Source organism: Mesocricetus auratus, unplaced genomic scaffold (assembly GCF_017639785.1).
Source record: "Mesocricetus auratus isolate SY011 unplaced genomic scaffold, BCM_Maur_2.0 contig_10572_pilon_obj, whole genome shotgun sequence".
In the NCBI taxonomy this organism is placed as follows: domain Eukaryota; kingdom Metazoa; phylum Chordata; class Mammalia; order Rodentia; family Cricetidae; genus Mesocricetus; species Mesocricetus auratus.
The window spans coordinates 8,208-33,978 of record NW_024430841.1 but is presented as its reverse complement, the minus strand read 5'-3'; the positions used below and the strand labels follow the sequence as shown (position 1 = coordinate 33,978).

The 25,771-nt window shown below is 43.2% G+C and overlaps 2 protein-coding genes across 2 annotated transcripts; both read right to left on the bottom strand.

The window, feature by feature from the left end:
* Positions 1–4,465: 4,465 nt before the first annotated feature.
* On the bottom strand, positions 4,466–6,837 carry LOC121138111 (spermatogenesis-associated protein 31D1-like). The gene has a single exon (XM_040740924.1). It carries the CDS (start codon positions 6,765–6,767, stop codon positions 5,907–5,909), a length of 861 nt encoding a protein of 286 aa, XP_040596858.1. The 5' UTR covers positions 6,768–6,837; the 3' UTR covers positions 4,466–5,906.
* Positions 6,838–11,740: 4,903 nt separating this feature from the next.
* On the bottom strand, positions 11,741–24,984 carry LOC121138110 (peroxisomal multifunctional enzyme type 2-like). Its single transcript, XM_040740923.1, has 5 exons — positions 24,891–24,984; positions 19,298–19,319; positions 19,150–19,196; positions 17,203–17,287; positions 11,741–11,965 (listed from the first exon to the last, which is right to left on the bottom strand). Exons 1-5 carry the CDS (start codon positions 24,982–24,984, stop codon positions 11,962–11,964), a joined length of 252 nt encoding a protein of 83 aa, XP_040596857.1. The 3' UTR covers positions 11,741–11,961.
* Positions 24,985–25,771: the final 787 nt, after the last annotated feature.

Sequence of the window (25,771 nt, the reverse complement as noted above, 5' to 3'; positions counted from 1 at the left end):
ATTATTATTATTATTATGTATATTCCTCTGAATGAACCAAATCTACATAATCATGTTCATTTTCTCTCAACAAGAGTGCCCTACCAGTTGTATGCTTTTTGGTTTTATTCATGGGTAGAATTCTTATTTGTATTTAACAAATAGAAACTTTTGTTTACTGATCTAGGCGGACATTATGAAACATGGCAGGTCAAACAAACATCTCAAACCCTTGAGGTTTATAATGAGGTCAGTAAGCTTGTGAAACAGTGACAAGGGCCTGGTTAGCAAGACTCCAGGTCAAACAGCTGGAATCTAAGGTATACAAATCTGATGAGAAGATGTACGTTTTTCCCCTGGCTCAAAGAAATCTTAAGGCATCCACAGATGCTACAGCATCCTTATTTGTTGTTATCAGAGGGGTATAATGATATTCAATACTATATAGGGAAAACAATATGTTTATTTACCAGAGAGAGAGAGAGAGTCTCACAGACCAGGAGTTAGAAGCTTGGCTGGCTTCCAGGGTAAAAGGGAAGCACCTTTTCCTTTCACTTCCTTTTATCTCTACCTGTTGGCGGGTAGCATTGTGGGATTCACTCCTACAAAGGGGTGAATTAAAAAGCAACTATATTACTTCCTAGTAACATAACCCTTTATCTGGATGCCTACAGGGACAGCTGGCTGCTCACCACACCGTTCCATTCAAATAGTTTTCAAATAGATACATAAAGAACATCTGTTTCTATAAATTTCATACACAAACAATAACTAAAGAAATACTATTACTATGAGAACACAAAGGAAAAATGTGTAGGTCTAAAAAGTTGTGTTAAAATAGAAGACAGAAAACTAAAACATTACATGCAAATATGTATATTGTTCTGAGGGCTAGGGTTACAATTGACTTTAAAACATTCAAAAGAGTTTGACTGTGTTGAAAATAACAATTCAGACATTCAATTAGGCTCCTACGGATACAAAAACATCAGGGATGGAAAAGATGAACGCAACTTGAAAGTCTTTTATACACAAGTCAAGTCAATGCAAGATAAAAACCTTTAAAATTCAGTAAAATTAAGCAGATCTTATGTTTCTATTTCTTAGGAAGAAAAGCATCAAAACATCCATATGTTGTGAACTTTCAGGGCCAACTGTTTCTCTTAAAAATAATGAAACTATCTGGAGTGTTGTATATTTGCACTGAAAGATAGAATGCTGATTCTCCTGAGATAGTTTTCTCGTGTGTAAAATCTAACCCTTACGTAGCTGTGATGAAGACATGTAGCGGGGCTGGTGGAACTCCAAACCCTGGAGATAGAAGATTCAAATTCTTTCTACTTCTCCAGTAGTTATATGAACCCTGACGGTAAGTAAGGTTTTAAAAACTTCAATATCTTTATCTGTAAGTTACAGTTAATGATATCTATCCTATGCACTACTCTGTAGTGTAGAGATGAAATAAGTACAAATTAAACTCGTGCTAACTGATACCTAGCCCGTCTTAGTTATTCTTAGAAGAAGCAGCCACAGAAAATAATTCTCTATGATTTCTTGAGATAGTTACTCGTGTACCTTGGGAAAACGTTCTGACTGTATCCATCTAACCTAACCTATTTTGTACTTAAAGTGCCCATCAAAGCCTTCTGTGTAGAAGACACAATATAACACTTTTAGGATGCTACTTAGGGCTTGATCACAGGTACCTTAATCTTTCACTTCATCTCTATTATTTCAAGTTATGTTATACTCCACACAAATGTAAGTGCTATCTGTCATTCAGGCACTATTAACTCAGAACAGCCTACATGCTGGAAATGCACATTGCATCTACCTCATTATGGTTTGTAATGTGCTTACATATACTCTTTTTCCATTGAGCTGAAAAGGAAGAGATGTGGGTACACACTTACATTTCAAAGGTCTTCTGGGAATTCCATGTTTACCATGTTAAAATAAACATCACTTCTCTCATATATTTTTCTTATTTCTACTTAAAAATATAAAACTCACTCACAAACTCTCACATACTAAAAACAAAATAGCTTTTTTATGTTTCTGGAACACAGTCACTGTACAATGTAGATGTCAGTGACAATCCTCCTGGAAGGAACTTAATGCATCCCTATGGATAGCTCTCAGGGCATGCACAGATCTTATTACTTCTTGCTGTCTCCTACTAAGTGGTTTTCTGCGAATGTCTACAGACATCTGGGTACATGTGTGTGTGAATCTGTGAAGATCTATGGAACTCTATAATGTCAATGTGGATTTCTGTCAGGATTGAAAGTATGTGTGATTTCTTCATTGGGGAAATCTGTGAAGGTGTCTACTTGGATCTCTGGGAAGGATTTTGGGGGTTTCTTTCCATGGAGTTCTGCAAAGGAATCTGTAGCAATCACCTTCTGTGGAGTAATCTGTTTAAGTCTCTGCAGAGATATTTGCAGCTCTTATGTTTTGATCCATGAATGACTCTGGAAGTAGTTTCAGGAATTCTGAGATGGTTTCTCACTGGGACTATTGTGGAGATCTCTTTGGGAATCTATCAGTGAGAATTACTGTAGAGGACTCTGTGAGGTTCTCCAGGTCCATGGAATATCCACTATACTTGACAGATCATCCCCATTCCTCTTGCTGCCTGATCTGTGGATGCCATTGTCTCTAGCACTTGTCCACTAAGGAAGCAAGGACCCCCTCCCAAGTCTTACTGAAGCCAAATGTGTCCATTGGGTACATGATAGCACCCAGACATGCATCCTTATGTTGCTGGCTTTACTCTGGGTTCTGAGACAACTATGGAGTGTGTGGTCATTGATACAGGGCCAGCTCATGAGAGAAATGAGGGTTCCATATCCACTCCTACAGAGATGCTGAGTTTCATATGTAGACTCTCACGAAGTGTGCTAGATAAGGCCCCAACTCCACATTCTTTACTTTGGTGGTACCTTCTGGAAGAAAGTTTTCAGCCAGGGAATAAGTGAAACTACTGGAGCTGTATACTGGCAGGATTTGGTGAGCAGTAGTGCAGGGTACCTTGAGAATTGGCGGCTCTTGTGTGCAGTTATCACTGCTTGTTTCCTAAGAGAAGAGAGACTGGAGCAAGGAAACCAGGGAGGAAGCTGAGTGAGGCCCAGGAAGGGGACCTTTTGGCCTGACCAGGGACCCAAAGAACACCGGGACTTTGGACAAGTCCCTTTCACTGCATGAGGCAGCCCTGTGAGATGGTATGAGACAGTCCTGTGAGAAGGCCTGTGCTGTTCTCATGGGAAAGCAAGGGATGAAGGCCTAGAATGATGTGAGCATGCCCACAGTGTATCCCTTCAACCCTTTTCATGTGTCCTTTCCCGTGGCAGTAAGATTGACATGAGTGTTGAAAGACCACCAGGCTGTAAGTGACATTCAGAATCCATAAATTCTGAAATTTCCAGCAGTTTAGCTCTAGAATGGAGAAGGTAAGAGCATGCAGATTACTAAACCTGCTGTGAGGAAGCTGATCTTCATTCCTTGGATTTGCTTCAACTCCTTTAAAGCTAAAAGGCTCCTCCAGTCCAAGCTGAAGTGCGTGGGGTGAAGTCAAGGTGAATGACACAGACCTTGATGTACACAGTCTAAACAAGGAGGGCAGGGGTTACACATGCATGGAAAGGTTTAGGGCATCCTCATGTTAAGCTGCCTCCTGCTTGGCTCTAACCTTTTTGTTTTCTACCTCCCTCCTTGGGCTAATCATGCAGAGGGGCGCTGCATATAGAGTGGACCAGAAGGAAGTACAAATGACCAGGCATCATGAGACCCTCAGCAAGCATTCTCGCTGCCACACTCATGAAAGTTGTCAGTTCAATGCTGGCCACCATTCTGGCATTGGAGGCTGACACATGACAGGGTGACACTGCTTTGTCATCCAGTCTGAGCTGGGAGGCCTGGAGAACTCATCTGGGTGGCAGCCACTTTGAGTTGATAGAGGGTCCTGAAAGTCCCCAGATCCTTTCTTTCTTGGGAGGATATCCAGGGGTTATGGTTCTCCTACATTGAAAAATGTAATTCCTGTGCCTGCTTGGTGACATTGGGCTGCTTCTTGTGAGTCTCTGTATATAGCTACATAAAGTTAATGTTAGAGCAAATCAGGAGAAAGAAATGGTTAAAAGCTGGCCCTAAGGGTGGTATCTGACAGGGTTAATTTAGCACTCCCCAATCCTCAAGGCTTGTATGGGTCTTATTGTTTTGATTTATTATGTCCACATCACTCCTAAGTACTTCTTGTTTGTGTCTTGTAGGGTTGACAACTGCCAACACCCCAAAACCTTTACTTCTGCTTCCATAATTACAGTATAATTAACAGTCGCTACGATGATGGAGCCAGGAGATGGTGAGACTTCAACTGCCACCGTCTCTTCTTTGATGAGCCTATCCCCTCCAGAAGCAGTACTGAGTTAGACCAGATGCAGCCATTTCCCTGTGGCCTAGCATTGTAGACAAAACACACAGAAAGTAATGAATGACTGAAAGTTTAATTACTTCACATTTAGAAAAGTACTTCTTTTCAATAATGTCCACTTCTACAGGGGCAGTGCCTAGGACAGTGAATAGGGGTCCCAGGGACACGTGGTATCTGCCTTATTCCCTGATAGACAGCGGCTTGGGACACACAGTGTCTCAACATCTCAAACCCGTTACAACCATAGGGCATCCATTTGTCTGTGGATGCTTGTCTGTGCACCTTGGGGATAACTTGTTGAACACAGCTAGTGTTTCTTTGATTGGATAATTCTATGATGGCAGACATGCCTACACACTGAAGCTTCAGATGGTTCATGCAGATTCTTTGCCTGAACACATTGAAGGTGGACACCGTGTTTCTCCACTGGAACCCATACAGCCGAGATCATGTGGTTCTGTGCTTCAGCGACCGGATGTGACATGAATACTCTGCTCCCCATTGACCCTTGACTTTGGGTTGGGGCTGATGGGGCCTTGACTTTCTGTTGTGAATTTTTCTTAACTTTTATTGAACTTCCCTTCAGGGTTAAAAATATGAAGCATTTGATCTTATCCCCAAACTTCGTTTCATGACTATCTGACTTGGAGGCTTAGGCAGGCCTTTTCACTGAATGATAGAAGTCATGCCTGGAACTTCTATAGTCATTCTTTTGGTTTTTGAAGCAAAGATGTGGCTAGTCCATGGTTCCTGTGGTTTAGATATCTTGGGTTCGTCACTTATCTTGACAGAAAAGGGAACCTGTCATGGGAGGTTGATGTTCTTGTAGTGGACACTGCCTTGCAGCTGGACTTGGAGTCCCTGGAGGCCAGGATATCTGCAGCAAGAACCACCTCAGGGGCACAATCTTGAAACAATGGGCCATTGGCACTGTCCTGTAGGACAACACCAGGGGATGAGCAGTGATGAATGCCCAGGCCTGTGTATTCTGGTGTCTTATTAATAGTTCTGGAAGAGGATGGACTCTCAGTGGTCTCCAGAGATTCAAAACCCAAGGATGTTTATTGTTGGATAGATTCTCATCTTGTGAGCTGCAGTGGTAAATGCCCAGTCACATGACACTTTGTTCTCTGCCTTCTCCAGCTCCCTGGTATTCCTATTACTTGTTGACTGGGATGCCACACTGTTGCTCATAAGTGACAACAGTTGGTCTGTCTTTCCTAATGACACATGCTCATTATTTGGTGACTGACACATACCTCTGATTAGGCCTGGAGTTGACACTGGCTTACCTGTGCAAGATTTAAGAATAGTATTACAGTGCCAGGCTCTTCCTACAAGGCTCTCTTCAGTGGACACAGATTTCATACTATCCTCCTGGATACTTGTAGGGGCCTCCGCAGGCACAGAGTTTCCCTGTTTAGAATAGCTCTCAGGAGATCCAGATAGAGGGCAGAAGGAGGGTTCTTTGTGGATTTCACAGGGGAATCTCCTTTCATTCCAGTCTCTTCTGTGGCTTGCGAAAAGCTTCTCCCAGGATACTGGGATTTGTGGGAAGGGAATTATCTCTAGAGTCCCCAAAGGACAAGGAGGCATTGGAAGGCATTTGAAAAGGCACAGAGGTAGCCTTGTTTCTGTTAAAAACAGGTATGGTTTTGAGGCCTCTGAGGGCCAAGCTACACGGGTGCTTCACTGGACATCTGGTTAGATGTGTTTCTAGCACCTTCTGTGTGCCGGGGTTTAGGAAAGAAGGCCCCTGAGAATCTTTCTTGTGACTGTTCAAATCGTGAAAGGATGTTCTTTCCATGGCCATCTTGCTGTTGTGGATGTGCTTGCACTTGCTGCTTGAATGGATATGCAGTGTGCCTTCTAGATGCTTCTTTCTTGGTCCCACCAGGGCAAAACTTGGTGTGTCAACTCCTGGGTGTTTCAAGTAGCTGGCTTCCACCTCTGCATCAGAGATATTCTCTACAACTTTGCCCAGGGAACCTTCTGGGCTCCTATCCAGATCATTCAATATGCTTCCTAAACAGTTGTTTAGATCCTTGCATGGGTCCCTCAGGAGTTGGGCTGTCTTTGGAACCTTTGGTGAGACACTCTGTGGATGTTGACTGCTCTCATCTGTCAGTGTTGAGGGACATGCAGTCCCATCATTCACCTCTGCCTGACCCATTTCAGGTGGTTCCTCCTGAGGTTTTATCAGGTGTAGCAATTCTTGATTCTTGTGGGGCCATTGGACATGGAGTTGACAAAATTGCTTTTTTAAGTGTTGTTCTAGGTGCTCCTGGAGCTCAGGGTCAATGATTTCCCTTGGGAGGTGGGCAAGGGAAGCCTGGCCCTTGGAGGTCCACCTCATTGAAATGAGTTGAAGAAATGCTTCCTGTGAGTTTTTTAACCTTGTCTGGTAGATTTTTACTACTTTCTTGGTGTTTCTTCAAAATATAGTTTCTAGGTTTTGAACAACATGTGGGGCATAAAGTTTGTTTCTTGAAGCATTAGTGTAAGAAGCCCCATTATTCCTAGCTGGAGGTGAATTGCATGGTAGATTTGGTATTGTGGTTGGATCACTGTTCCGCATTTGGATTCTAGTCACTGGTGCTTGGAAGTCAGATATATTTGTCGTTAAATATTGGGATTTCCCTAAGTGATAAAGCAAAGTCTTTTGATAAATGAACTCTTGAGATATGTCAGACTAACTTTCTTTTGTATGTAAGGACAGAGTCCATTGAAGATGATGGCAGGGGGATCTAGTGAAGACCGTGCCATATTGACTGTAGCCACTGTGTAACCACTGTGGAGGTAGGGGAGACCCCAGGAAAACTGGCTATCTGTGACCTGTATATGGTTGCCAGAAACCTCTTGGTAGAATTGGTGATGACCTGAAAGCTGCTCAGATTTGCTGTTTTGGCTCCAGAAGGGGCCTGAGGTGCTAGTGGTCTGCTTGCGGCTCCAGGACTTCAGCATACTTCCCATGCACCCCAAGATATAATCAGACCTTTCTTTTCCTTTCCCTTTCCATACTTTGAGTTCTACTCTCTTACTAATCTGAAAATCCAGCATTCTCTGAATGTCAGGGTTAATGAATGTTGGCTCCCCAGCCTGTATCTGCCTATATGTGGGTCCTGTCCAGAAGGAGGCCTTCTGAAGCCTGACAGAAAGATGTTCTTACAAGGCCTTACCATGTGATGAGTTGGACTGGCACCAGTTTTGGTAACTATATTGGACCAGGTAGGGCCTGAGACTGGCCTGTTGGAGTGGTCAATGGATGGGTAATTGAGATAGGCCTATTTGAGTAGTTAAGGCTTGATGTTGTTGAGGTAGGCTTGCATGAGTGGTTAAGGCCTGTACTGCTTAAGGTAGGCCTGCTTGAGTGGTCAAGGATGCCAGATATTGAGTTAGGCCTACTTGAAATTTCAAGGCCCGGAGTTGTAGAAGTAGTTCTGCTAGTGTTCTTAAGGCTTGGAATGTTAGAGGTAGGCCTGTTTGAGCTCTCATGACCTGCAGTTTTTAAGACCTGCAGGGGTGTAGGTAGGTCTGCATGTGTTGTTAATGTCTAATGTGTTTGAGGAAGGCGTGTTTGTGTGGTCTATACCTAGAGTTCTTTCAGTAGGCATCGTTGAGGTATTAAGGCCTGGAGTGACACAGGTGGGCCTACTTGAGTACTCATGACCTGGCATATTTGAGGTAGGCTTGCCTGAGTTTCCTAGACTGGTAGAGGTGTAGGTAGGTCTGCATGTGTTACTAAGTTCTAGTGTGGTTGAACAAGACCTGTTTGAGTCGTCAGTGCCTTGAGTGGTGGAGGTAGGCCTGCATGAGTTGATAAGGCCTGGGATGATCAAGGCAGGAATGTTTTTGTGGTTAATTTTTGGTGGGATAAAGTTAGACAGTTTTACATGGTTAATGCCTGATGTGTTTCGCATGGGAGATGGCAATCCTGTCAGAGGTATGCTCTGTGGGGACCCCAGTGCTTTTCGGTCACACTGAAGAGCCACTATCTGTCTATGTGGCACGGATGGAGCATATGCCACAGGATCAGGAGGATGAGATAGGTGGGAAGGTACCAGTGGTAGTGAACAGCATCTCCCTAGTGTCAAGGTCTCTGGTGGTTGAGAGGCACTCCCAGACATCTGTGACTCAATAGAAGCTGAGGGATTCACCTGGACAGTTGACATGATTTTAGAATCTTTGGACAGCAACTGCTCAGAGTACTCTGCTATGGATAAATCTGTGACCACAGATTCCTCTATGGCCTGCCAAGGTGGCTGGTTGGCTCTGGCAACTTCAGGGTTGGACACTTCAACTGTGGAATCTTGTCCTAAACGGTGGCAATAGCTGATGGTATTGACAAGCCTCTAATGGTGCTGTAGGAGACAGGACATGTAAATGCATCTAGGAGCATATGGGCCTGGAGGTTTTGCAAGCTAAGAGGGGAAGGACTCTGGAAGCTCATCAGTTTTGTGTTCCAAACTATGCTTTGTATAAGACCCTGTTGACTTAAACTCCTGCACTGTACCCAGATCCCACCCATGCAGAGGTCCTTATTCCCTTGATTACCTTATGCCCTGGTTGGGGGGTGATCACATAACTGGCCAGTAGTAAGTGGCCCCAAGTAATGGAGAAGGCTCACCTGTGCAGAAGTGAAACCAATGCCTTGTCCTCCTTCGGTTTCTTCCTGCTGCCACTGTAAGCTGGAAATAGACACTTGGTTATGGTGGAATAAGGAGGGACCTGGTTTCTTACCAGACACTGAATGAAATGTTCTGTCAGTAGAAAAGAAAAGGGAAACAGGGGCTCAGGCAACTGTGAGCAAGTCTACATGCCCAAATGCATTGAGAGTAAGGTCTATGTGGGCAGGGAAATGCCACAGGCCAGGTCTTCCATGGATGTCTTATCCTCCCTTTGGAGTGGTGGGAAGGACCAATGTTCTAACAGAGGAGAATGTCTCAGAATTTTAACAACCAATATGCCCTGAAATCAAGCAATGTACCACTTCCTTACACACTGCCCCTCCCAGGCATCACCCAAATCTACCATTCAAGGCTTCATTCTGTGCACAGAACCTGGGAAGTGTCTTCAATTCTGGGTTCTTTCCAAAGAGCTGTGTTGCAACCGCCTCGACCAGCAAGGAAGACGGGGCTCAGGAACTCTTCTCCAAGAGGTTTATTCAGGAACCTTGAAACAGTCTTCTTCTCCCTCGGGAAAAGCCAGCCCACAGCTTATATGGCCTAGGCATAGCCAACCCCAGCACGTTATTTAGCAATAGCAGATAGGTCCACATACACGGAAGCAAGCCGTGGACCCAAGCTTTGGCCAAATATGGAATTGTTTACTCCGAGAGTGTTCACTTTTGGGAGGGTGATAGGCGGGAGCCAGCGCCATCTTTAAGGTGCAGCACGTCACAGCTCTCCACAGTTCCCCCTTCTTTAATTAAATACATAATGGGTAAAGATAGAGGCCCAATCCCTGGTGTGCAGACCTGGGATAATGTGCTGGTGACACCCACAGACTCTATGCCTGCGGTGACCCAGACCCATCCCGTACCTATTTTCCCAGGGGAAGGATCTCGGGTACAACCTTCATGCAATCGGGCTTGTCTTCTGAGGGTAGCTTAACTGCTTACAAGCAAACCCTCGTGCAGTGCTTAGCCTTGCACTCCGGTTGGAGAGGAATCTCAGTTCTTAATAGCGGCCAACCAGGCCTGGGGGGACTGTCCTGCCTCTATGGCGATAAAGGCTTGGGTGATCATGGCTGCATCACGCTTTTGTGTGATTCTAATCTTGCAAATACACCATAGGCAAACCAGGGAGACCAGTACCAAAAGGCCTGTGAGCGCCCCCAAGCCTGCCCATTCCTTTAGATGGTCCATGGCAGAATTTAACCAGGAATTCAAGCTGCTATCAATCTGTTCCTGCACTAAATCTGTTCACTGATTAATAAGACCTCCTTTGACCTGCGAATTAAGCGAAGCTTGGAGGTCTAATGCATTACCAACATTGGCAGAGAGATTATTTTGAACATTTGCAGTCTGCACCGTGACTGACTAGGCCACAGCGGAAACAGTGGCACTCACAGCAGCAACGGTGATGGCTGTCACTATGGCTGTTGTTATGCCAAAATCTCTTTTCTCTCTGAATAAAATCATACTGCTAGGCGCTTCTACAGGACGGCATTCCTTGGTATATTGTTCAAAGACTAGCTGTTTAGTAAGAGGCATGGCTGCATCTGGGTCCCCAAAAATCCTTCCAGCAGCTTCCACTAGCCTTGCTACAAAGTCTGAAAAAGGTTCCATAGGGCCTTGCAAGATCTTGGTAAGATTGCCACTCATCTCTCCTTTATTTGGCAATGATTTTTAAGCCTTAATGGCTATCTGATTTAAGTGTTCAAACACCTGTACTGGATATCCTGTCTGCATGTTTGCAAATCTACCTTGTCCAAGTAGCATATCCCTATGCCAATGTTGATTTCCTGCAGCCTGATTAGCGGCAACTTGCTCATTGGCAAATTCAATTAAAAAGGCTTTCCCTTTTCTTTTCCTTTTTTCTGATCTTGGTCGTCTCTAATTGTTTTATAAGAGCTTGGAGTACCTCATCATCCTCCTCATCCTCCTCATCCTCCTCGGAGTCTGTAGACTCTGAGTCTTCTAGATCTTCTAGAGCTGGGTACATCTTTCTTTTCTGTTTTCCTCCCTTTTCACTGTTTGCCTGCTCTGATCTCTCCTCTTGCAGTTGTTCTAAAGCATTTCTCCTGTTTTTAACTGCCTCACTACACTTCTGATCCTCAAGGCAACTCTTTACTAGTCTCCAGACGGGCCTAACATCACCTCTGAGCATTTGAATTAATTCAGCACCATTTATCATCAAGTGTACTTTAGCAGTTGTTCCTTCCTGAACAATCAAAAAACTGAAAAACACAATAGCATACAGTATCCAGACTTTCTGTGTATTTTCCCTATTGTTCCACGGTCCCATGCAAAATCAAGATCTCTCCCTACCTTCCAAAATTCTAAAATTCTTAGAACGAAGCAGCTCATTCAGAGCCAAAAAATTGGGTGTGACTGAGAAGCGCCCATAGCCAAACTAACAATGTTTCTTTTAAGCTTTTCCTTTCAGTTCCCTGCTAGCCAAACTAATAATGTTTGTACTTTTGGTTTGCTGCTCCAAGAACCATTTGTCCCGCTCTCTCTTTACCTACAGAGAAGAGCAAACCAACTGCTCTTGTCTCAGTCCCTTTTTTATCCCGCTCTTGTCGCGGTCCCTTTACCCCACGTTTGTTGTGGTTATTTTCACGCTCTTTACTCGGATCCCCCTCTTACCTGGGGACTTACCAGTGCACTGCCCTGACCACAAGAAGTTCTGAGTCCTCAGCTGTTCCCTGTATGGCCACCAGTTGCAGCAACCTCCTCTACCAGCAAGGAAGACGGGACTCTGGAACTCTTCTCCAAGCGGTGTATTCAGGAACCTTGAAACAGCACGTCCCAGCTCTCCACAGAGCTGCATCCACCATGGTTCCGCATCTCATTTGGCGTTATCACTCAGGGACAGGCGGATGAGTCACCTTTCCAGGGGAAAGAATCAGCTTACTTTTCTTGATACTGAATTTCTTCCTGGTATTGCTGTGAGCCCTCCTCTCCACCAGACAGTGACAGACAGCACATGGAGGTCCATCCTCTGATCCACAATGTGGGCAACCGTGTTCCTTTCTTCTTAGAAAACTCAAATGGGGACTATCGCTGTGAGAGCCACCATGAGTGTCATTGGTCAGTGTTCTGCAGAAGAAGCAAAGGCTCACTCATGTCCTGGAGCTCATCACCCCTTCTCGTAAGCTCCATGGACTCTATAAGGTTGTATGTTAGAGGGGGACCTAGGAACCAGTGCTCAGAATCTTTCTCTTCTCAGAGGTTCCTAACCATCCCAAGCACAACCACACCTGACCACAGTCTCAACCAAAGAAAATCTTAAGCACAAAAAGTCCTTAACAGAAAACATCCAGGAAATATGGGACACCATGAAAAGACCAAACCTAAGAATAATAAGTATAGAAGAAGGAGAAGAAAACCACCTCAAAGGGGCAGAAAACATTTTCAACAAAATCACAGAAGAATAATTTCCCAACCTTAAGAAAGACATGCCAAGGAAGGTACAAGAAGCTTACAGAACACCAAATATAGTGGATCACAAAAAAAGTCACATCGCCACATAATAATCAAGACCCCAAATATACACAATAAAGAAAGAATATTAAGAGCAGCTAAAGAAAAAGGAAAAGTAACATATAAAGGCACACCCATCAGAATTACACCTGACTTTCCATGGAAACTCTGAAAACCAGAAGGCCCTGGATAGATACTCTACCAACACTAAGAGACCATGGATGCCAGCCCAGACTACTATCACACAGCAAAGCTCTCAATCACTATAGATAGAGAAAACAAGAACCCATCCTTTTGCTGCATACAAGAAACACACCTCATCCTCAAAGACAGACATTACCTGAGAGTAACTTATAGTGGGAGATTTCAACACACCACTCTCACCACTAGCCAGGAATAACAGACAGAAACTCAACAAAGAAGCAAAGGGGCTAATAGAAGGAATGACCCACCTGGGATTAACAGACATCTATAGAACATTTCATCCACATAAAAAAGAATATACCCTCTTCTCACCATCATATGGAACCTTCTCAAAAATCGACCACATACTTGGCTGTTGTCAACCTCAGCAGTTTCAAAATAACTGGAATAACTCCATGCATCTTATCAGACCACCATGCTTTAAAATTAGAATTCAACAACAACACAAATTGCAGGAAACCTACAAACTCATGGAAATTGAATAATGCACAGCTGCACCATACCCGCATCAAAGAAGAAATAAAAAGAAATTAAAGACTTCCTAGAATTCAATGAAAAGGAAGACACAACATACCCAAACCTATGGGACACTTTGAAAGCAGTGCTACGGGGGAAGTTCATAGCACTAAGTGCCCACATGAAGAAACTGGGGAATAGTTATACTAGAGAATTAACTGCACAGCTGAAAGCTCTAGAACACAAAGGAGCAAACTCCCCCAGGAGGATGAGACACCAGGAAATAATCAAAGTGAGGGCTGAAATCAATAAAGTAGAACTTACGAAAACAATACAAAGAATCAATGCAAGGAAGAGTTGGTTCTTTGAGAAAATCAACGAGTTAGACAAACCTTTGTCCAAACTTACCAAAAAGCAGAGAGTTAACATGCAAATTAACAAAATAAGAAATGAAAAGGGGCACATAACAATGGACTCTGAGGAAATGCAGAGAATCCTCAGGTCATACTTTGAAAACCTATAATCCACAAATTCAAAAATTTAAAGGAGATGGACAACTTCCTGGATAGCTGTCACTTGCCAAAATTAAATCAAGAACAGATAAGCAATTTAGATAGACCTATAACACCTGTGGATATAGAAGCAGTAATCAAAAGCCTCCCAACCAAAAAAAGCCCAGGTCCAGAAGGCCTCAGTGCAGAATTCTACCAGAAATTCAAAGAATCGCTTATACCAATACTTCTCAAAGTATTCCATGCAATAGAAGCAGAAGGGTCTTTGCCAAACTCTTTCTATGAGGCTTGATCCATAAGCCACACAAAGACACAACTAAGAAAGAGAACTTCAGACCAATATCCCTCATGAATATTGATGCAAAAATACTCAATAAAATACTGGCAAATCAGATCCACAAACACATCAAAACAATCATTCACCACGATCAAGTAGGTTTTATCCCAGGGATGCAGGGATGGTTCAACATACAAAAATCCATCAAAATAATCCACCATATAAACAAGCTGAAAAACAAAAATCACATGATCATCTCACTAGATGCTGAAAAGGCCTTTGAAAAATCCAACACCCCTTCATGAAAAAGTTCTTGGAAAGATCTGGGATAACAGGAACATACTTTAACATAATAAAAGATATATACATTAAACCAACAGCCAACATCAAATTAAATGGTCAGAAACTCAATACAATTCCTCTAAAATCAGGAACAAAACAAGGCTGTCCACTCTCTCCATAGCTTTTCAACATTAAACTTGAAGTTCTAGCCATTGCCATAGGACAACAAAAGGTGATCAAGGGGATACAAATTGGGAAAGAAGAGGACAAACATTCACTGTTTGCAGATGATATGATAGTTTACATAAATGACCCAAAGAACTCTACCAGGGAACTCTTACAGCTGATTAGCACTTTCAGCAAAGTGGCAGGCTACAAGATCAACTCAAGAAAATCAGTAGCCCTAATATATACAGATGATAAAAGGCCTGAAAAAGAAATCAGAGAAACATCACCCTTTGCAATTGCCACAAACAACATAAAATACCTTGGGGTAATGCTAAACAAATAGTGAAAGACCTGTATTGCAAGAACTTTGAAACTTTAAAGAAAGAAATTATAGAAGCCCTCAGAAAATGGAAAGATCTACCATGCTCTTGGATAGGTAGGATCAACATAGTAAAAATGGCAATCCTGCCAAAAGCAATCTACAGATTCAATGCAATCCCCATTAAAATCTCAGCACAATACTTCACTGACCTTGAAAGAACAATAATCAACTTTATATGGAAAAACAAAAGAACCAGGATAGCCAAACCTAGCCTCTTCAACAAGGCAATATCCGGAGGCATCACCATCCCTGACTTCAAGCTCTATCATAGAGCTATAGTCCTGAAAACAGGTTGGTATTGGCACAAAAATAGACAGGTAGACCAATGGAATCAAATGGAAAACCCTGATATTAACGCACATGTATGAACATCTGATCTTTGACAAAGAAGCTAAAATATACAATGGAATAAGGAAAGCATCTTGAACAAATTGTGCTGGCATAATTGGAGGCTGGCATGTAGAAGAATGCAGATGATCCATGTTTATCACCATGCACAAAACTTAAGTCCAAATGGATCAAAGACCTCAACATAAATCCAGCCACACTGAACCTCTTAGAAGAGTAAGTGGGTGGTATCCTTGACCGAATTGGTACAGGAGAAAGCTTCCTGAACATAACACCACTACCACAGACAGTGAGATCAACAATTATTAAATGGGACCTCCTGAAACTGAGAAGCTTTTCTAGGCAAAGGACACAGTCATCAAGACAAAAAGGCAACCCACAGAATAGGAAAAATGTACACTAACCCCACATCATACAAAGTGTTGATCTCCAAAATTTACAAAGAACTCAAGAAGCAAGTCTCCAAAACACCAAAGGATCCAATTAAAAAGTGGGCTGCCGAACTAAACAGAATTTTCAATAGAGGAGTCTAAAATGGCTGAGAGGCACTTGAGAAAGTGCTCAACATCCTTAGCCATCTGGGAAATGCAAATCAAAACAACACTGAGATGCCATGTCACTCCTGTCAGAATGGCTAAAATCAAAAACACCAATGACAATTTATGCTGGAGAGGATGTGGTGAAAGGCGAACACTCCTCCATTGCTGGTGGGAGTGCCAACTTGTTCAGCCACTTTGGAAATCCTTTGGGAGATTCCTCAGAACAATGGGAATAAACCTAACACAAGACCCAGCAACTCCACTCTTAGGCATATATCCAAAAGATGCCCATTCATACAACAAGGATGTCTGTTCCACTATGTTCATAGCAGCATTATTTGTAATAGCCACAACTTGGAAGCAACCTAGATGTCCCTCAACTGAAGAGTGGATAGAGAAAATGTGGTACATTTACACAATGGAGTACTATTCAGCAGAAAAAAACAATGGAATCCTGAGATTTGCAGGCAAATGGATGACAATAGAGGAAACCATCCTGAGCGAGGTAACCCTGTCACAAAAAGAGAAACATGGCATGTACTCTCTCATATATGAATTTTAGACATAGATCTGGGGAGTGCCAGCCTACAGTCCCATGGCCAGAGAGTCTGGGAAACAGAAACTTCATTCAGTGGCTGATGGAAGAAGAGGCACACTCCCATGGCTAAGCACTGAGCTGAAACTCAAGACAGCCAGTAACAGAGAGGAAGGATTAAGACTGGGTTGGTTTAACACCAGAAACAGCTGACACGACAAGGGTTAACTCTTTTTTTCTTTTTGGTTTTTACTGAGACAGGGTTTCTCTGTATTGTTTTGGAGGCTATTGGTCCAGCCCAGCCTGGAACTCACCCAGATCCACCTGCCTCTGCCTCCAGAGTGCTGGAATTAAAGGCATGTGCCACCACTGCCTGAAACAAGTGTTAACTCTTGAATCCCAGACTGATGCCTGATAATCCAGCATGGGACTGATCAAGGCCCCCTGAATGGGGGTGTCAGTGAGGAGGCCAAGGTAATCTATTGAGCCTTGGGCAGTAGATTAGTACTCATCCCGAGTATACACACGGACTTTGGACTGCCATCCAACAATGTGAGGTGCACTCTCACCCTGAACTCTTGGGGGAGGGTCTAGGCCCTGCCCTGTATGAAATGACAGACTATGGACACCCCCATGGAGGGCCTCACCCTCCCTGGGGAAATGAGGGGATAATGGAGGACTTGGGGTGAGGGCACGGGAGGAGGGGAGGGAAAGGGAGAGGGACCTGGAACTGACTTGTGAAGCCACCTTGTTTCTTATCTAAATTTAAACTGAAAAATAAATTTAAAAAAAAGGAAAATACGAACCCAGTAAGCATGCACTAAATGACACTTAGAGGCCTGAACATGTGTAAGAGTACTTGACCCAGTACCAAGCATTGTTTAAGAGCACTTGGTGCAAACATCTTCAATCCTCTCGGGGGACTTCAGGCAACTCTACCTTCCATATTTCTGTTTCTTCATATGATCCCTTGCTGCTCGAGTCACTTGGAAGGAGCCCCACAAATGAATTCTCTGAATAATATCTAAAACACAAATTATTTTTATAATATATTTTGTCAAATGTTAGGTATGTTTTAGAATAAACTTATACAAACATATACTTATACAAACTTACACAACATATCATTTTATAACCTGTATTCATAACCACCTATTGTCATACCCAAGTAATCACTCTGGCTTTCATTACAATTATGCTACCAATCAACAATTCATACCCATAACTATGAGCTTTTCCTACAATTTATAAAATTATTGTAATCCTTACATATATCTAAACATAATGATATACTTAATTAATGCCCACTCAAATAAGAATTTAATAATATAACCTGAGAGGGCAGGGAGATGCCTCAGTCGGTCTTTTATATCTCTGCTTGAATGTGTACCAGGCAACACAAACGTACCCAAAGCAAATTCCGGTCACCCTCCCTTCAATAAGCACATGTAGGAATTTAGTTCAGCTGTGAAAGGGCTTGTCACATAAGCTTTACCTGAGCTGGAGTCCCAGAAGCCGTATGGAAAAGTTGGGTCTGGTGGTAAATGTGTGCAATCCCAGTGCTGATAAGGTGAGGTGGCCCTGGAACTGCCTAATCAGCAAGTCTAGCCTAATTAATGAGCTCCAGACAGAAGAGAGGTCCTATCTCACAGGAGGCAGGGGGCATTTCTGCGGGTGATATCACAGCATTGTCTCTGGCATATAAATGTCTATGCCTGTCCACCTGACAGAAATTCACAAGCTAATATACATGCATTAAAAGCAAATATCTAAATAACAATATCCATGAATTTTACATATATAACTTGTACTCAAAATAACCAAACATATAGACCATACTGCTCATCATTGGGGAATATTTAGAAGATACTCACTACTATCTCTATTTTTGCCAAGATTTTCAAATGAGTTAGAGGGGTCTACCTTCAAAGACTTCAATTCCATGAATAGACCACTTGGGAAATTTTAGAGAAACAACTCTAGATTGAGTGCTGTCTCATTTTGACCATTCTTAACTATTTGGTTTCACTCTGGAAACCCCCAAAATTTAAATACAAATATTAGATGAAAGGGACAGTAAATGCAAAACCAAGACTAGAAAAGGGGGTGATGGGCTGGGGTCTAAATAGGGTGGAATCCCTTCTGCTAGGTGGAAAAGCCCCACTTGCCAGCCAGTCTTCTCTCTCTCTCTCAGCTTCCCAAGGAAAGGGGAACTAAAAGTTCTCCTTTGCTTAATTCTGGGTTGCAAGGACACCATGCCTCTTCCAAAAGTTCTAAGGCCAGAGATGAACTCTTAGCAAGGATGTGATTGTCCCAGCTCAGCTGCTATGCCTGCCATTGTCTCAGTCACTGGTTTGTTCACTCGTGATGGCTGATGAGAACCAAACGGGAACAGAAGAAAAGTAAACCACAAACATGATTTCATCATTGTACAAACTCAACCTCTGCAACACAGGAAAGGAAAACGAAAAATATTTTCTACTTATTAGAAACTTCAGATATATATGTGCAGGCTCTTCCAAATCCTGCTCTCTACTCATGGTGGTGGGAGGTGCAGAGGGGACACAGCCAGACAAAACATGGTAAAGCTATTAAAAATAGTTAATACTGCTTAAAAAAAGAAACAACCTGAAAACCTCTTGGGGAGAGAAAAAGAGAAACATTACAAGAAACAAAATTGTTTTCAGTAACTTCTGCAAATGGCTGAACTATTTTTTAACAAATGTTTAAAAATATGGTACTTCTAACTATATAAATCATTGTCAGTAGTCTAAGTTTATTTATATTAACAAGAAATAGGAGGTATTTCCTTAACTATATAAATGCATTAATATTAAAAGACAAAATGGACAGTTACACTCCACAGAAGCATGAAGAACAGCTTACCCCAGTCTTCATCACTTATCCTGGAGAAGGAACGGTCCCTCAGGATTCTAAAATATTGACAATACGTATGGTCAACATGGAAAGGAAAATATATAGTGACAAACACAATGGTGTATACTTTATTGAAAATGAAAATAAAAAAACTCACCCAGCATTGTTGACCACAACATCTATGATATAAAAAAGATCCAAGTTACATAAATGAAAGCAAACATATTAATTTGCACTTGTTTAAAATTCACATCTATTTTAAAAACTGTTTTTAAAAGCCCCCAGAAAAACTAAATACAACAAGAATGCTGTCAAAACAAAACTTTGTATCTATAGCATAATAGCAAATAACTTACAAAAAACACAATCACCATGCCTTATCTTCCTGTCAGGTGTAAATATTTAAATTTCCTTGCTTCTACAAAACTCCTTGTAGCTCACAGAGCTAACTACACCCTTGTGTTCTGAGGACTCAGAATCAACTATAAACCATCTTTTACTTAATTTCAAAATTCACTCAGGAAGTTAACAGTTCTCTCCTTGCTCCTCAACGGTCAAAAGATCAAAAATTCAAGAAGCCATGAAAGCAAGCACCAGGATTCAGGCCTGTAATCCAATCACTTGAGAAGTGAAGGCAGGACATTCAAGAGGTGAAAGCCAGTCTCAGCCACACAGCAAGTTTGAAAGGAGCCTGTACTACATGAGACCTTGTCTCAAAAAACAAAAATCCAAAACAAAAAAAGAAGAAGGGGGGCTGGAGAGATGGCTCAGAGGTGAAGAGCACTGATTACTCTCCCAGAGGACCCAAGTTCAATTCTCAGCAACCACATGATAGCTCACAACCATCTGCAATGAGATCTGGTGCCCTCTTCTGGCCTGCATGGATACATGCAGGCAGACAATATATACATAATCAAAAAAGAATCTTGAAATTCGCAGGCAAATGTATGGCACTAGAAGAAACCATCCTGAGTGAGGTAACCCAGTCACAAAAAGACAAACATGGTATATACTCACTCATACATGGGTTTTAGACATGGAGCAGGGGATTGCCAGCCTACAACCCCACTGTCAAAGAGTCTGGGAAACAGGGAGGACCTTAATAGAGATATACATGGTACACCCAAGAGAATGGGAATGGGATGGAATCTCCTGAGTGGATTGGGAACATGGAGTGAGAGGAGAGGAGAGCAAGCTTGGAGAAAGAGAGTGGGAGAAGAGAAGAGGAGAGGAGGACATGGGGTAGCAGGAAAGTTGAGTCAAGGAGCCACTGTAGGTTTGAGAAGAGATCTGGCACTAGGGAGATTTTCAGAGATGTACAAGGATGACACCAGCTGGAAAACTAACCAATAGTGGAGAGGCTAAACCTTAAATGCCTTTCCCCAATAAGTCATCCTAGAGCCTTCATTCAGTGACTGTTGGAAGCAGTGGCAGATACCCACAGCTAAACACTGAAGTGAACTGCTGGACACCAGTTGCATAGAGGGAAGAGTGATGAGCAAAGGAGTCAAGACCAGGCTGGTAAAACCCACAGAGGCAGCTGACTTGAAAAAGGGGGAGCCCTTGGACCCCAGGCTGGTGACTGAGACACAAGCATGGGACTGACCCAGACCCCCTGAATGTGGGTGTCAGTGAGGAGGCTTCAGCAATCTATGGGGCCTTGGATAGTAGACCAGTATTTAGCCCTGGCAAACAAAGGAACTTTGGGAGCCAATTCCACATGGAGGGATGCCCTCTCATCCTGAACACATAGGGGAGGGCCTAGGCCCTGCCAGGGATAATATGACAGACTTTGAAGATTCCCCATGGAGGGTCTCACTCTCCCTGGGGAGCAGAGAGGGGATGGGATGGGGAGTTGGTGGAGTTGGAGGGGTTGGGGGAGGAAGAGGGGAGGTTGAAAGAGCTAGAATTGACATGTCAAGCAAGCTTGTTTCTAATTTAAATAAAATAAAAAGAGGAGGAGGAAGGGAAGGAGGAGGGGGAGGAGGGGGATGAGGAGGAGGAGGAGAAAGAGGAAGAAGAAGAGGAAGAAGACCAGTGAAGTCAGAAACCAGTTGCCTATTTGATCAGTCTTCATAATCTCACTGTACAAAGAAAGTAAAGCTTTTAAAGTTTCAACCACTGGAATCCTGTGGCTGTCCCCATCCTCTGCTTTCACACTCTGTGGTTTCTGTCCCTGTCAGATAGCACTAAACTAGAACAAGAAGTGTGAAGTGTGTAAGACAAAAAGCCGAGCTGTCCAGACAGTTTTGTTCCCTCTGGCAAGCCATTCATTTTAGTAGAAGGAAGGAGGAGTATGTAGAAAGGAAGGACCAAGAGTATACTTCTAAAAGGAAGAGCCTTTTGAGCTGGGTACTTTTATGTCAACTTGACACGGGCTAAAGTCATCTGAGGTAAGGGAGCTCCAATTAAGAAAATGCCTCCTAAAATCTGGCTATAGGAAAGCCTATAAGGCATTTTCTTAATGATTGATGAGGGAGTACCCAGCCCATTGGTCCTGGGTTCTACAAGAAAGCAAGCTAAGTAATCTATGAGGAGCAAGCCAGGAAGCAGCACCCCTCCATGCCTCTGCATCAGTTCCTGCCTCCAGGTTCCTGTCATGTTTGACTTCCTGTCCTGACAAATTGACCCTTTCCTCCCCAACTTGCTTTTTGGTCATGGTGTTTCATCACAGCAATAGAAATCCTAACTATGACACATATACTTCTTCTAAATTTATAAGACATCAGATCATTTAAACCTACATGAGCATAATTATTAAAAAGAATGCACCAGGTTCATTATTGCCAAAATACTGACTTATCTCAGAAATGTATTAAAGACTTAATTGAATTATAATTAAAAAGGGAAAAGAGCTTATGCTCACAATATTTTTAATCATTTATGGTGCAAAAAATTTTAAAGATATATATATACATACACATATATGAATGTTATTAAGATTATCACCTCAAGTCTAATATAAAGTAAAACAGGTTAAATAAAATATTTGAATTATAAAACAAACCCAAAAATTTAAATAGCAAGAGATTCATTTACTAAACAAATGTCAACTCAAAAATATATTAGGAAATTAGAAAGTGCTTCATTAAGGCCATGTCATAGTTAGCTTTTATTGTTAAACCAACCTATAATCACTTGGAAGAAAGTCTCACTGAAGGATTGTCTATATTGAGTTTGCCTATGTGCATGTCTGTGGAGGATTATCTTAATAAAGCTAATTGATACGTGAAGATGTAGGCCACTACAGGTGGCACCATTCCTTAGGCAGGGTGTTCTACACTGTGTGAGAACGGGAAATGGAGCTGAGCACAGGCATGCAAGTAGCAAGCACACATGCATGCCCCTGCTGCAGATCGCTGATAAAGCACACATGCATGGCCCTGCTGCAGATCACTGATAAAGCACACATGCATGGCCCTACTGCAGATCACTGATAAAGCACACATGCCTGCCCCTGCTGCAGATCACTGATAAAGCACACATGCATACCCCTACTGCAGATCACTGATAAAGCACACATGCATGCCCCTACTACAGATCACTGATAAAGCACACATGCATGGCCCTGCTGCAGATCACTGATAAAGCACACATGCATGGCCCTGCTGCAGATCACTGATAAAGCACACATGCATGCCCCTGCTGCAGATCACTGATAAAGCACACATGCATGGCCCTGCTGCAGATCACTGATAAAGCACACATGCATGCCCCTGCTGCAGATCACTGATAAAGCACACATGCATGCCCCTGCTGCAGATCACTGATAAAGCACACATGCATGCCCCTACTGCAGATCACTGATAAAGCACACATGCCTGCCCCTGCTGCAGATCACTGATAAAGCACACATGCATACCCCTACTGCAGATCACTGATAAATCACACATGCATGTCCCTACTACAGATCACTGATAAAGCACACATGCATGGCCCTGCTGCAGATCACTGATAAAGCACACATGCATGCCCCTGCTGCAGATCACTGATAAAGCACACATGCATGCCCCTGCTGCAGATCACTGATAAAGCACACATGCATGCCCCTGCTGCAGATCACTGATAAAGCACACATGCATGACCTGCTGCAGATCACTGATAAAGCACACATGCCTGCCCCTGCTGCAGATCACTGATATAGCACACATGCATGCCCCTGCTGCAGATCACTGATAAAGCACACATGCATGCCCCTGCTGCAGATCACTGATAAAGCACACATGCATGCCCCTGCTGCAGATCACCGATAAAGCACACATGCATGGCCCTACTGCAGATCACTGATAAAGCACACATGCATGCCCCTGCTGCAGATCACTGATAAAGCACACATGCATGCCCCTGCTGCAGATCACTGATAAAGCACACATGCATGGCCCTACTGCAGATCACTGATAAAGCACACATGCATGCCCCTACTGCAGATCACTGATAAAGCACACATGCCTGCCCCTGCTGCAGATCACTGATAAAGCACACATGCATACCCCTACTGCAGATCACTGATAAAGCACACATGCATGCCCCTACTACAGATCACTGATAAAGCACACATGCCTGCCCCTGCTGCAGATCACTGATAAAGCACACATGCATGCCCCTGCTGCAGATCACTGATAAAGCACACATGCATGCCCCTGCTGCAGATCACTGATAAAGCACACATGCATGCCCCTGCTGCAGATCACTGATAAAGCACACATGCATGACCTGCTGCAGATCACTGATAAAGCACACATGCATGCCCCTGCTGCAGATCACTGATAAAGCACACATGCATGCCCCTGCTGCAGATCACTGATAAAGCACACATGCATGCCCCTGCTGCAGATCACTGATAAAGCACACATGCATGCCCCTGCTGCAGATCACCGATAAAGCACACATGCATGGCCCTACTGCAGATCACTGATAAAGCACACATGCATGCCCCTACTGCAGATCACTGATAAAGCACACATGCCTGCCCCTGCTGCAGATCACTGATAAAGCACACATGCATACCCCTACTGCAGATCACTGATAAAGCACACATGCATGCCCCTACTACAGATCACTGATAAAGCACACATGCATGGCCCTGCTGCAGATCACTGATAAAGCACACATGCATTCCCCTGCTGCAGATCACTGATAAAGCACACATGCATGCCCCTGCTGCAGATCACTGATAAAGCACACATGCATGCCCCTGCTGCAGATCACTGATAAAGCACACATGCATGACCTGCTGCAGATCACTGATAAAGCACACATGCCTGCCCCTGCTGCAGATCACTGATATAGCACACATGCATGCCCCTGCTGCAGATCACTGATAAAGCACACATGCATGCCCCTGCTGCAGATCACCGATAAAGCACACATGCATGCCCCTGCTGCAGATCACTGATAAAGCACTCATGCATGCCCCTGCTGCAGATCACTGATAAAGCACACATGCATGCCCCTGCTGCAGATCACCGATAAAGCCACATGCATGGCCCTGCTGCAGATCACTGATAAAGCACACATGCATGCCCCTGCTGCAGATCACCGATAAAGCACACATGCATGCCCCTGCTGCAGATTGCTGATAATGTGACTAGTATTTCATTTCTGTCATGACTTCCCCACAATGACAGACTATAGCCTAGATTTGCAAGTCAAAATAAGTCCTTTTCTCCCATAAGTTGCTTTTCCTGGTGGTTTTTACCGCTGTAATAGAAATGGAACTTAAAGGAACCATGAATGCAAGAAAACATCACCTATTCTGCCGAAAGCATCCAGGGCTGTCTTCACAAGCTTCTCTCCTGCTTCAACCGAATCTGACAAGAGCAATGAGGACAAAATGTCAATCATTGCCCACAAATCACTTCCTGTGGCTCAGAGCGATACTACCACCAAACAGAATTGAAATCAAAACAGGCACATAGCAATCAACATAGAGTCCCGAATGTACAACAAGGGTAGACTGGAATGAATAACAAATTTTGGCAAGAACTAACCACAGCAACACTGTCCAATGAAACTGCTTATGGAAAAGGGAAGGGGTATGAAGTAGTCGAATGTTAATTAAATTTGTAAACTTCCTATGAAGTTGAAAATGCCCTATATCCACCATTGCACAATACAGCAACCAATAAATATATGTGGCTACTGAGTGTTCAAAAGTGTGGCCAGTATAGCAGGCAAATACTTAGTTTAACTGAATTTATATTTAACTTTACATAACTACACAGGCATTTCACCTTAATGGCAAATGAAAACTTGGGAGAAATGAGGTACACATTTAATTTGTAAAAGCATATACATTATACAACTGCATGGTATCTCAATAAAAACCCAGCTTTGAAATATTAAACACAAAAAGTAATGCAAACATCATGGGTTTGCATATTCAGCTGGTGTAACTGCAAAGGCAGGACTCTGCCTGCTGTCACTTTCCATCACCACTGCCTCTGGAAATCCATCAGTTCCTTCCTCGGAGACCAGGGATAATGGCATTCTCTTTCAGAGGACCCAGGAAATACTGTCGCTCCTCTCTATGGCATCCATAGAGTCCTTGGTGAGAGATACAGGTTGAGGCCAGGTGCTATAGCACACCCTGGTAATCACATAATTTGGGGGGAAGAGTATCTCAAGTCTC